We start from the raw sequence: 13617 nt of genomic DNA on the forward strand, positions 1-13617 counted from the left end.
TTTCAACTGAAAGTCAGGATCAACATCAAAACTCAAAACGAACAGAAATTATTACGTGTATGATTAGGTTTGCCCCCTAGTCAATACCTCACTCTTTACGCTAAATTTTTTTTAATACTTTCATAAGATCTATTTATTCTAATTAATGGCCTTTGTGATTAAGGGGTAATTTTTAAATAATTGGAATAAAATTCAGACTTCAGCGTAAAGAGTGAGGTATTGACTAGGGGGCGAACCCCCTAATATACGTATTAAAAATATATGAATATAGAAGTTCGTTACGGAAGTTAATTCGTAAGTTACGTGTATATTTATTACTGATAAAAATGTTCATAAATAAAATTAAAGAACTTTCGAGAAAGCCATTTAACCAAAAAAAAAAAAAAGTAAAATTATATGCAAATTTCGTTTTAGCTATTCATGTACGGTGAGCCAAAATCAAAACCTGCGTTAATTCAAAAACGTTCAGAAATTAAATATAAAAAAAAGTTTTTTTTTTAACTGAAAGTAAGGAGCAACATTAAAACTTAAAATGAGCAGAAATTATTCCGTATATAAAAGGGGATGTCCCTTCCTCAAGGCCTCGCTCTTTACGCTATATTTGACTCTTTCTCACAGCTCTATTTTTCAAAACAATAAAAAACTTTAGCGAAAAGAGCGAGGTGTTGAGGAGGGGACAGTCCCTTTCATATACGGAATAATTTCTGTTTGTTATAAGTTTTAATGTTGCTCCTTACTTTCAGTTAAAAAGATTGTTTTTTTTTTTATTTAATTACACACCAAACAACAAGCCTCAATAATTCCCTGTGGATTCCAAAAATTAGGTCATATACAAGGTCATATTAAAATTGTAATTTTAATTAGGTCATATAAAATTGTTTTATTTTCTTTAGCTTTTCTGATAAGCAGCTTCTAAGCACACAAACAAAATGGCAGATGTTTGCGGAAGTGACATATAAGAAAAAAAATTATCAAATAATTTGGCTTAGTTAGATAAACACAAATACGTGAAAATCTGATTGATAGAAGCCTAAGATATTTATTGAAACTGATTATTCAAAACCCAAATTTCAATAGTACGACTTTGAATTCTAATCGTTCACATATTAATGTGAAAACTACATTCATATGATATGGTATCGATTCGAAATCGTCGAGTATGCCGACAAATGCGGACACACAAGCTAAATTTCGAAGGTATTGACACCTGGCGGCGACACAGGGGGGCCAACATCTTTCTGGTGCCCTCTTTCCCCGTTTGTTTTCTTTTTTTACTCTTTTTAGAATAAATTTGTCAATTTGATCAATTATTGGTACCTTTCTCACATTGGACCCACGAAAATTTTGCCCATTGGTGCCCTTATCACATTGGACCTCCCCCAAGATTTTGATCTAGATCCGCCCCTGGGCGGCGACACCTTGGAGCTCCCCCTCCCCACCTTAAAACACCCCCACTCCCCCTTAGCTGTGCTCCTGACTGGAAATATTGGTTTTAACCATTTGAAACTCGGATTTTTCCCCCACGCAAGTGAACATTCATTAAACAATAATGTAGAGTTTATTATATTCTTTTTAGTTTTTTTGGTAGAGGATGTACGTTCTTGAAGTCACCATACATTTAGAACATTGCTGCACCGGGTCTGTGACTAGAATTTGACAAATATTGACAACAAATATACTTTGACTTCATTTGACTCACCTTTTCTGCTCTCTCCACCATGATCAGACTTAGCTAGTGGCTCCGTCCCAAAGGATTGGACAAGCAAAAATTACATGAGGAAATCTGATGCCCTCTTCTGGATAAGTTGCGCATAAAGAAAAAGATTATATATATATATATATATATATATATATATATATATATATATATATATATATATATATATATATATATATATATATATATATATATATATATATATGTCGGGCCCTACTTAAAACTATTAATATAATCGCCATTCCTTGGGAATAGCGTGAATAGCGCTTGGGAATATTTGGAAAAACTTTCCTTGCGAAGGAAAATTTTCTGTGGGTTTTTAAAGATCTTTGTTCTCGAGAGATCTAATTGCCTAGACTGTGCCAACTCTTCCAGCGAAATGTCTTTTATATTGCTGCATTCTTAACCGTTATTTTTTCCTGGACTTGGGTTTACCCTCTGTTTAAAAATGTTTTATCGAGGGTTGAGTTTTACTTTTAGTCTTAGTGGAATTTTGATATCATTCATTTCGGGATTTCTTAATTTCCAAGGATCAATTAATGTTCAATGAACATTTTACTTCTACAATAAATTCTTCAGAGCCTTGACTGCTGATCTTTTTGGGTGTTTTCATTTATGTCAAAAAATTTTTTTTAGTTCTGTCGCAACTCCCCGCAAAGTTCTTCATTTCTCTGTAATGTGTCTAAAGTTCAATCCAATGTTTCCTTAATCTTGCATCTTTAACGTAAATCAGAATCAGTCATTTCTCTATTTGTTTTTCCCCCCTTCTCTTGTCAGTCGTAAATTATTTATTCCATGAGAAAAGGGAAATGGCTTCTTTTTCGTACTTCATCTAAAGCAACACCTGTATTATTTTAATGTTTAAAAATAACGCCGTTGAGATATGACTTTTCTTATTCTTCTTGTGGAAAAGGGGTTACCATTTACCCTGCATTGACAGAATATTGGAAAGCCAAGAAGCCAATCTATAATAGGATGTTCGTAAGGCCTGCTAAAAACCGTAAAGGCTGTTCGTAAGGATTGCTAAAAAGCGTAACTTACATACAGTGGAAAGGTTTTCTTTTTTCGCTTAAAAAAAATCTAGTGGAGCTTGGCTAGGAATTAATACAATGAATGAAACATAATTTTTTTTTCTATTTATTGATGTCTGTACAGTCACATAAAGATGTGTAGTTACTGGCCAAGTCGAGAAAAAGACTTCCCGAAACGAATGCAAGTTATGCTACCATAAACGAGATTTTGCCTTATAATAGCTCTGAGCTAACACGCGTGTGCCAATATTGAAAAAAAAACTAAATAGAGTAAGGAGCTACAAAAAAGCAGCAAGAAAAATCCAACGTACCAAGCACTATTTCAAGATAAACACATAATATATATATATATATATATATATATATATATATATATATATATATATATATATATATATATATATATATATATATATATATATATATATATATATATATATATATATATATATATATATATATATATATATATATATATATATATATATATATATATTGTAATCGTCGAGCAATAAAATTAATCGTTAAAATTACGAATAAAACGCACAATTGTGTATTCCACATTTAATCGCTAAATATATGACTTAGGCTCTAAACGTGCACGAAAGAGATTTCGCATATTGAATCATAATTAAGCTAGCCAAGGATTCTGTCGGACGACAGTCATAAGAAACCAACAAAAGTAGTTCTGCTCTTTTTTGAGGACCAAGGAAAACATTTTAGACCCTTACCCCTTGCACAAATTTCCTACCGTACCAACCCCCCCCCCCCCAAAAAAAAAAAAATATTCGAAGTTTCAGCTCAATTTCCTCTTTTCAGCTCTTTAAACTGTGTGTAATGCTCGCTTGCGTTCAGGTGTAAAAAGGAACAACATATATTCCCTTTAATTATCGGAAATTAATTGTTAGAGCGTAAAACTTCTCCAAAGATATACACGATTTAGGTAACAAGATCACCTCATTGTTTTCAGAAGAGGGGTTGGCACTTTTTTAAGAATTTGTCAAACACATAAAAGGCAAACAATAAAATATAGTAATATAATAAATGTTTTTGTAATAAATTAGACTTTTTTTTAACATACGAGCTTCTCTGGGAAAGGGGGATCGGTTTTCTAGATTATAACCCACCTGTGTGTTACACAGACTAGCTGAGTACAATTAAATAAAGGAAGGTATGCCTGGTTTCTCTATTGATTTTACATGATAATACCTATCCAAATTTTTTTTTTATTATTATTATTTATTTAATTTTGACGGATTTATAAACTCCTTATTTTTTCGAGGGGGGGGGGCTGAAAAATTTAGACTAGGTCAACTAAATTTAAACTAAAACTGTATAAATCCTGATGCTTTCCTGGGAGGAGTAGAGGCACAACCTCTCCCCTTCTCACCTCGTGTGTATACTCGCCTGGTTGACAGCGCTGCTGAGACTTTTTCCCCATGATATGAAACATCCTATTTTATGTTGTATTGTAGCATTACTTTATATCACAACCTTAGTGGGATGTTATACCATATGTTTGAATCACACTTATAAACACAGTGGTTTATTATTGAATACTATATTTCTGTTTTAGAGAAAGAGCTTGTTACCCCTCCATTGAACGGTCTAATTCTTCCTGGCGTGACTAGAAGATCTCTTTTGGAACTGGCACGAGAATGGAATGAATTCAAAGTATCTGAGCGTGACATTACAATGGCCGAGGTCAAAGAAGCTTTAGATGAAGATAGAGTAGGTGTTTTTCTCTTTGTTTCTTGGGTTTTGATTACTCGTTTCAGTATAGAAAGAGTAATTGATTTACAATTTGTGTGTATTGCATGATTCATCATTTTAGCTGTTCAGTTGCCTAATCTATTAACTCTATAATGGGGAAAAAGAATAAGAATTATTGATTTTACTCCATTCTACCATTTGTTTGCTGATGAAAAAAAGTACGCAGATTTAAATTTTGAAGGTGCATAGACAGATGTGCTCAAGTACAGAAGGGGGATGGAAAATAGGGATATTTTGGATAAGGTTCAGGCGGGCTTTAGAAAAGGTTATGGGGACGACGGATCCTATATTTAGTTTGCAGGCTTTACTTAATAAAAATATTAGTGCTAGGAAAAGTAGTTTATACACGATATTTATAGATGTTATGGGAGCTTTTGATAATGTTTGTAGGTTTTAACTAATAAAAGGTCTTCCGATCCCGTTTGTGTTAATTTTTGTTCAAATTTATGAAGTGTCTGAAGTTTGGCACGATTCCTTTGTCTCGCGATGGATCATAGTTTTTGTAGGATTAGGCTAGGATTTTTGTAATTTCTGTGTAATTGTTCTTTGTTTTATATTTTTTTCCCATGGCCTATGGGCTTTTAGCGCAAATAAATTCTATTCTATTGTGCTCAAGTACATTGGTGGAGCTTTTCAAATTACATCTAAAGACATTATTTTGTTTAGTTACCTAAATCTGTACTGTGAGGAGACATCGATTGTTAGAAGGGGTTTAATTATGAATATTATGATTGTTACTGTTTTCTAATTTTTCCTACGATTTACTTTAAATAACGTGTTACTCCAACTACCCTTATTTAAGAAAATTAAGGTCTTAAGTTGTCTAGATAAAGAGAATACCCGCTAGAAAATGTGGTATCTCATTAAATATATGTTAAAATTTGCCGTTGAGAGTGTGGTTGTAGGTGGTTTCCGCTATCTTGTTTATTTGTTTTATTTATGTTTAAGCGAAATTAGGCTGATACTTAATTGTTATTTTTTTATTCTTTTATATTAGCAAAGTTTTGCCAAACTAGTTCAATTCAAACTAATTGTTGAAAATACAGTACGGAGTGACAGTCTGTCGCTGCTTGAAGATGAAAGATTTTGTAATAGAGTAGCAGTATATATAATTTTCTATTATTAGCCACATCGTAATCTTTTTTGTTTGACATTTAACTCCATTTGAGCCAAAATTGGAGATATATCCCACAAAACGGAGGAAAACGGTATTGGTTGTGGTGCTATCTCTAGTTACCCAATAAAAGGCACAGGAATTTGAATTTTTAATTATTGAACAATCTTCCAATTTTCTATATCCATGTATTCCTGTATATGTTTCATTCCTTTCTGTCGATTTTTTTTACTGATAAATTTCAATATCTCTAGTTACCCAATAAAAGGCACAGGAATTTGAATTTTTAATTATTGAACAATCTTCCAATTTTCTATATCCATGCATTCCTGTATATGTTTCATTCCTTTCTGTCGATTTTTTTTTTCCTGATAAATTTCAATGTTTTTTCTATCTTTTCTGTATAGTTTGACTTCGTAGAAATTTTTATTTTACTTTTAAGTCTCCCACAAACTTTGCTTCATGGGCTGGTCATTCTATTATTTTTTTTTCTTTCGGGTAATAAATAAATTGAATTGTATACTAAATCAATCATTAATGATCTCTATATCATGATCTCTATATATCTATATATATCTATAGATCTCTATATATCAATGATCTCTATATGAATGATAATCTATATCAATAAATAGTAGATAGAGCAATATTTTCTGCATCGAGATTTGAATCACTAAAACCATCGATTATAGTTCCTTGAAACTCTTATATTAGAAAAAAGGCTATTGATTTCTCGGGTTCAAGGTCAGTAATTGCAGAAGCAAGCAAGGACATTTGTTTGAAAATACAAGAAGTAAAATCCTTTGCCAATAAAGACAAACAGCTGTGTAATCGGTGGCCAAGAATATTTCGTGCTACAACAATAAATTAGAGTTTCAAAGTTGCTCTGCAACAGTCATCATATGTCTGTCACATAGTTTTTGCAGAGTAGAAAAACTGCTTTATAAAAATGTATCTTAAAAGCCGAAATACCCCTTCGCCCTCTCTCTCTTTATCTCGCCTGTTGTCTCTTTGTATTCGTCTATGCACGAAAAAGTGTCAACTATGAGTATACGTTTTTCTACTATTCTTTCAAAATTTAGGTTATTTTGTCATTTTAGCTTCCGTAGAAATTTGAGTTGTTGGTATGTTACGGCAATTAAAAAAAAAATGGATTTGTTTAATAACATTTAAGATATGCCGTTTTCCTCTTTGAATGACACTTTTTCGAGCTTACTAGAAAGGAGAGGGATTCTACACTCCCCTAGATATAAAAAATATTAGTATACAACTATATTAAAAATAAGTTGTTTTTTCTTTCGTCGTCTTATATGTTAAAACGACAAAAGGAAAACAACTCACATATTTTCCCTTCCCCCTGTCCAAAATCTAATTCTGGTGTGCATCTTATTTTAAGAATGGTAATTTATTCAATTTTCGTAGTGAGTTGGCCTTTGGACCGATGTTTTGCTTATCGCAATAAATCTAATTTTTGGTCGACCAGTTTGACTAACTCCGTGATAAAAAGTGCTTTCAATTTTACTCCTTTTGATCAAATACACAAGCAAATAATCGTCGACCAGTTTGACTAACTCCGTGATAAAAAGTCCTTTCAATTTTACTCCTTTTGATCAAATACACAAGCAAATAATCGTCGACCAGTTTGACTAACTCCGTGATAAAAAGTCCTTTCAATTTTACTCCTTTTGATCAAATACACAAGAAAATAATCGTCGACCAGTTTGACTAACTCCGTGATAAAAAGTGCTTTCAATTTTACTCCTTTTGATCAAATACACAAGCAAATAATCGTCGACCAGTTTGACTAACTCCGTGATAAAAAGTCCTTTCAATTTTACTCCTTTTGATCAAATACACAAGCAAATAATCGCACAAACTAAATTCTTTAACCATCAGTTGGTTTATGGCATCTATTCAAAATCATACTTGGCAATCTATCCTGTTTGTGCTGTGGTGTTAATTAATTTGGAAAGTGGACAGCCCGAACGTGACTCTTGGAGCTATTAAAAGAAACGAAGGTGATTTTTTTTGGAAAAAGACGAAGTTTCATTCTCTTAGGATATTGAGAATAGTGCCTAAAGTACAAGAGACGCTTGGTGAAATGTTAATTAGTTGTAAGTTTATTGGTCAAGGATTTTGTAAATCTTCGATCGCGGATTCCCCATAACCACAAATTCAGTTAAATAGATAGGAAGTTAATTTCAATTGAAAATTTTGTAGACATTTCTATCAGCTAGATTCAGAATCTCCATTTGGGCACGGAAAATTTAATATTTTTGTTTTAAGATATTTCATAGTATAATTTTTATTTACATTCGACCCGATGAAGTGTCAGCTCTTGGTTGCTATCGGTGGCTCCAATTGGAGGATGGATTTTCATCCTCCCCGCCCCTATAGATTTTTTAAAAAGAAATTAGAATCAATTAAAATTTAGATAGACCTTTCTATCAGCTAGATAGAAAGTCTCAATTTAGGTGCGAAATAATAATCTATTCGTTTTGAGGATAATTTGATTAACATGCTTCTTTTACACTCTAATCGCTGAAATATCATCTCGTGGCTGCTATCAGTGGCAATAATGGGAGGAGGGGCAGGGGGCAGATATTTTCATTGAAAAAAGTGAACAAAAAAATTGAACCCAGCCCCCCAGATTTTGAAAATGAAAAAAAAACTTTTCAATATGAGAGTTTTTTTAAAACTCTCCATCCTTCCTCTACATTCTCGTGAATTAGTGATCCTGGTTGCTATGGCCAAATAGGACGAGGAAACTGATCAGCTTATGTAGAAAAATAATCTATTTATCTTTTTCTATTGGTTGATTGGAACTCACCGTATTTTAACTTTTTTTAATAAATTTGTTCAATATTTTAATAATTTGCTTCTTTCTTAATCAAATTTATACCAAAATGGACGAATGCATTTATGAATTTGCATTTGCTTTATTTGTGTTTCACTATAAGATTTTACAAAATTAATGGGTTTCTTTTTCAGCTTCTTGAAATTTTTGGTGCTGGTACAGCTTGTGTTGTATGCCCTGTATCAAGTATTTCCTATGAAGGAAAACGCTTGTCTATACCAACTATGGAGCATGCATCTCCTCTCAACACTCGTTTCTTAAAGACAATCAACGATATTCAGTATGGACGAGTCGATCATCCCTGGGCTGTGCGAATTGATTGACGCATCTGCAGAAATAGTTATTTCTAGTCGCAAGACGCCATATAGTACCTTAGTTGTATATTTTTGATAAGTGTTATTGTATGTGCTAGCTTGCTTTAACTATCAGTGGACTCATGTGCAAGATCTCCAATCATTCGACTGTATTGTCCCCTCCAGGTAGGCCAGTATAAATATAATATGAAATGGATGTTGTTGTTTTTTTGAACAGCTCAAGCATAGCTTATTTCAGCGCAATAAGAATACACAATATAAGAATATTGTTATGATAGAAAGTTGCCACTGCAAGTTTTTTAATCAAAAATTATATTTCTCTCTGTGAACCGATTTTTGAGCTGAATCTAAAAAAATAAATAAAAATAAGGTCAAGTTTTAGAGTCCTAAGCTGAAATTATTTGCCTGTTTATATAGGGGGAGGGCATTTACGGTCTTATTTCTGGGATGAGCTTATACGGCCAATACACGAAAAGCTTAGAGACAATACATCTCGAATGTTACAATAGCGTAAATTGTGAAGTATAAATGAAATAGTGGTATTTTAGGTATTCCAAATTTATCATATCTTGTATTGTCTAGTTTTCTGTATTCTTACAGATGCACACATATCATACCCATAGGCGTGGGCCAAATGGTAGTACTGGGGTGAGTTAAAACATCAACCCAAGCCTCCTGTGCAGTCATTAATATCACACTTGTTCGCTAAATTTCAGTTGGGATTCGAGCAAATTCATTTTCCCTGACCATAAAGATAAGTTGACTTGGCAAAGGTCATTACATTTTTTTTTCCTTATTTTTCTGCTATTATCAGATCAGAATAAATTTCCTTATAAAAGCTGTATACCTTTTAATATCATTATCATTATTGCTATTTCTGCTAGATGATACCTATTTCTTTTTTAACTGTGAAAAAGCCTATATTCTTGCCATAACAGAGTCTTTCAATCCGTCCAAAATGTCTAACCTTAGGCCAGAAATTGAGCTCTCTTCAAGAATACCCATTTTACTTAAAATTGGAATCCTTTATGATCAGCATTAATAAAGAAAACCCACATATGGACCTTTTTGATGGCAGTGTTATTTTATTGCTTGCTCAGTCTTTACTTTTATTTCGTCCTTTTCTTAAATGTGTTTTTATTTATATGTAGAATTACTTATTCTGCGGATTGAAGAGTCTTAGGGTACACTAAAATATCTGCTCAAAGTATCATATTATATTGGGTGGAATTAACATTTTAGGTAGTTTTGTTCTCTGCCCCAATAAGAGAGCCTTTTTTGGGAGTCTCTAGGTTGGTATTTCTACCCCTATGCTTCCCTTGCCACACTGTGTATCAGTAGACGTTGGGTGATATAAATGTGATGGACTTGTATTTTTCGTCGAAGCTCGTTTACGGCTTTTTAGACAATCTTGTTTGTTTCTGATGTTATTTATCCACCTATGTAAGGAAGCTAGCACATATGATCGTTTAGATCTTTTGGTCTCAGTATTTTAAACTGCGCCTCCTTCAAGCGTGTCCCAGTGAAACTCTTTCCTTTAGTTGCTTCCCTTTCAAGTCTTTCTGCTTATTGTTTTTTTCTAAGATTGTATTCGTGCCTTAATAATATCGACGGTACCATCTTGCTTCAGAGCATTCTTTGTGGGATCCTTTTGATCCCTTTGGAGGGAGCAATCTTTGGAGGGATCCTGAAAACGATGTCAGTCCTTTCTTAGTTTCGTTTTTGGACTCTTTTTTTTTCAGTTTAAAAAGGGTTTTACAAAATTCTGGAAAATTTATTTTGTAAATATAATCGAAAAGAGTTTCATTGTCAATATGAAATGCAAAGACTCTAGCTGTTTTCTTCTTTCTTTATCCTTAATATTGTCTTACTATCCTTAATATTTGAGACTTTTTGAACATTTTCTGAACAAAGTTTCAGTTTACATAGATCTGAAAGAGTGAAATAAATAGTCAGGATTTCTAAATGTTTGATGCATAAAAATCTGAAAACAGTAGCCATTATTTTTTTAATCAGGAAAAGATAAAAATAAAATCGTTTTTTGTTTTCTAGCATAGTTTAGGATTCTAGATTGGTTGAACCTAAGTACGTTGATAAAGTTTTTTTCTTTTCTTATAATAACTTCATTCTTTTAAGGATTTATTCAACATTTTTCTTTTCAAGTTATTTTATTTTTATTAGTCATTGTATATATTGTATGTCTCCCCATGTGGACGTTAATAGAGAAACCTAAAATCAATCTGTCTAAGAGTTTTGATCTCAGGAGAAGCAATTATGCAAATTGAATGAGATTTTTCTCCCATTTAGATGTATTGATTTTTATTAACTTTCTATTTTATTAACTATAAATGCTGAAAACTGCAACTTATATATATATATATATATATAAGTTTATCAAATTGTAAGGATTAATTATCTAATTATTGTAAGACTATTGTAAGATTCGGTCTCTTTTATTTTTCAATTATCTATTTTCATTATTTTTAATATCTGACAATTAAAAGTCTGTAATTTCTAGCTGTACCCTCAGCAGCATTGATGGCTATCGAAACTTCTACATTATTTTTGTTCTATTGATGAAAGACAAATTAATGTGAGTGTGCGCATTAATCTACTTAACTACCTAATTTAGGGTTTAGGGTATTTAAACTTCTTAAGGGCTAGAAGTTGCACCCACGTCATAGAATACTAAGACACTTTTGAGACTTAGCACCTTTTTTGGATTATTGTCTACTTTCTTATCCAAGTCGGCTTCAAGATAGCGGCTCAAAGACGGGGTCTATGCCCCTCGAGTCAAACTCGGAATTCTCGGTAACCCTCAGTCTAAGAGGCCTTATCCTAGCAGATGAAACAGGTACTGCGCCTCGAGCCTAAAATAAGTTTATTTGGCTCCACTTTGCTTCGCATGGCCTAGTTAGGGTCCCTTGTCCGATAATGCTTAAAATTGTATGATGCCATACATATATTTTTGCTTCGAAATTTTCTTGTAACAATAGTTATTAATTCCGTCACACTTTTCTATGAACGTCTATTTTTTCTCTGTGATAAGACTTAGCTTGTTATTTTAGCTTTGCTTTATTTTGAAATAGTTTAGATGCATAATGCTTTGATCACTTTATAGAATTTTATTTGATTAAAGTCTAAATGCGTCTGGTTTGGAATCTCATAAGCACGGTTAAATGTGATATGGCAGTATGTTCTTTTTTTTAAAGAACGAATGTTCCTTTAGCCAAGGTTTCTTTTGTAAAAATTCGATTATTCTTGTCTTAGTTAAATATTTATTACCTGCATAGTAACGTATTGAATCGTATTATTTATTTAGCATAAACTAATATTTTTGAAATTTAGTTACCTTATTTAAACAGTATTAAAAGTATTCTAAAGAAAGCTTTTAAATCTGTGGGTTTGATGTATTCGTTTTGCTTTTGAAGTTAGGTCACTCGTTGCCAAGAAAAGGGAATATTGCATCTTGAGTTGGATTCTTTGTTGCTTAAGGTGTTTTTGGTCAGAAGAAATGTACTAGACCATTTGTGAGATCAAAGTCTAGAAGCGGTAAAGACGATGGCCACTCCTGCTGCTCGTCTAAAGGTTTCGCGCATAATTTTTTAGAAGCAAGATCTCGGGAATGCATCTAGGTCGCTTTGAAAAAAAGGAGTATTCCTCTTGGCGTCACCATAAGCTGATCCTGATTCTAATATTTCAAAAAAGATACTAGTATAGATAACAATATCATTGGTCTTTGTTTTTAAAATGTATTTTAATGCAATAATCAGAAAATTGTGTCTTGTATTACAAAGATCTGAGGGCTGTCTCTTAATATCATGTACCTTTTATTACTTTTTTCGGCAATTTAGGTTAAACTGGTTTATAGAAGTAGTTCCTACCTATCTAGCCCTTAAGTGTTTTTCCTGTTTAACTAATTATTGCAACTGAAGCTAATTGCTCTTCGAAAGGGTGGTATGATGGAGCATTGGCCTTCGTGAAAATATAATTTTTAGTCTAGCCTAATGATCAGAAGGTTTTCGAGTGACTAAGGGTTTGTTCACATAAACAGGAAAATTTCTCGAAATTATGGGGAACATAAGATGTTTTTGGGTGGGCCTGGGTCAGAGGCGTCCAGGCCAGAGTACGTACCTGTCAATTGTGTAGTTATGACTAGAAACTGAATAATTTTATAGATAATTCATTTTGTGAGAAAGAAATTAGCTTCATCTGCAATTTTTTTGCTTTATTTCACGAATTGTTTTACTGGGATTGACGCGCGACTCTTGCATAATTTAAACATACAAATTTTCAACTACATTTGGAAGGTAAGCCCAGGTTGCCAAATGCACTGCATTAGATTCTTAATTTTGGCATGATTGGATACAGATTCTACTGTGATTTCTCCTCTCTACTTTGTTTCTCTTTCTTTCGCATTTAACAACTCTGCGCTTACCTCCTGTTTTACCCCGTAGTTTACAAGTTGGTTGCAAGAGCTGCAAAGTTTAATAATACTTGTCCTATTCGTATATTGTCTTTATGGTGTCATCTAGTTATTGTGAATTTATGAAATTGAATTTCTTAGTTGGAGATAAGGAATAAGTACATATTACTGTGTATGTATGGTAAAAATTTAGCTGAACTGATTCTATGTCGGTTGAATTTAGTGTTTTATCCTTTATTGACTAGTTTTAGCCTGTCCTATGGACTTTTTTCTTTTTTTAGATTATGTGTTAATTTTGTAGTTTCAAGATACATTTAATAAACAATATAACCCTCTTTCCCTCGTTTTTCACTTCCGTATTAGGAAAGAAACAAAAAGACACTAT

At 32.6% G+C, this 13617-nt stretch overlaps 1 protein-coding gene across 1 annotated transcript in view; it reads left to right on the forward strand.

Annotated features, from left to right (window-relative positions):
- The window catches only part of Bcat (Branched chain amino acid transaminase), a 51461-nt gene extending 37894 nt beyond the window's left edge, over positions 1 to 13567 (forward strand). The window contains exons 6-7 of the mRNA XM_089088359.1: positions 4325 to 4479; positions 8627 to 13567. Coding sequence (XP_088944485.1) covers positions 4325 to 4479; positions 8627 to 8815 — 344 coding nt within the window. The 3' untranslated portion in view covers positions 8816 to 13567. The remainder of the gene's footprint in view (positions 1 to 4324; positions 4480 to 8626) is intronic.
- Positions 13568 to 13617: the final 50 nt, after the last annotated feature.

The sequence above is a fragment of the Artemia sp. Qi Xiang Cuo genome, chromosome 4 (assembly GCF_049724085.1).
Source record: "Artemia sp. Qi Xiang Cuo chromosome 4, ASM4972408v1, whole genome shotgun sequence".
Classification (NCBI taxonomy): Eukaryota; Metazoa; Arthropoda; class Branchiopoda; order Anostraca; family Artemiidae; genus Artemia; species Artemia sp. Qi Xiang Cuo.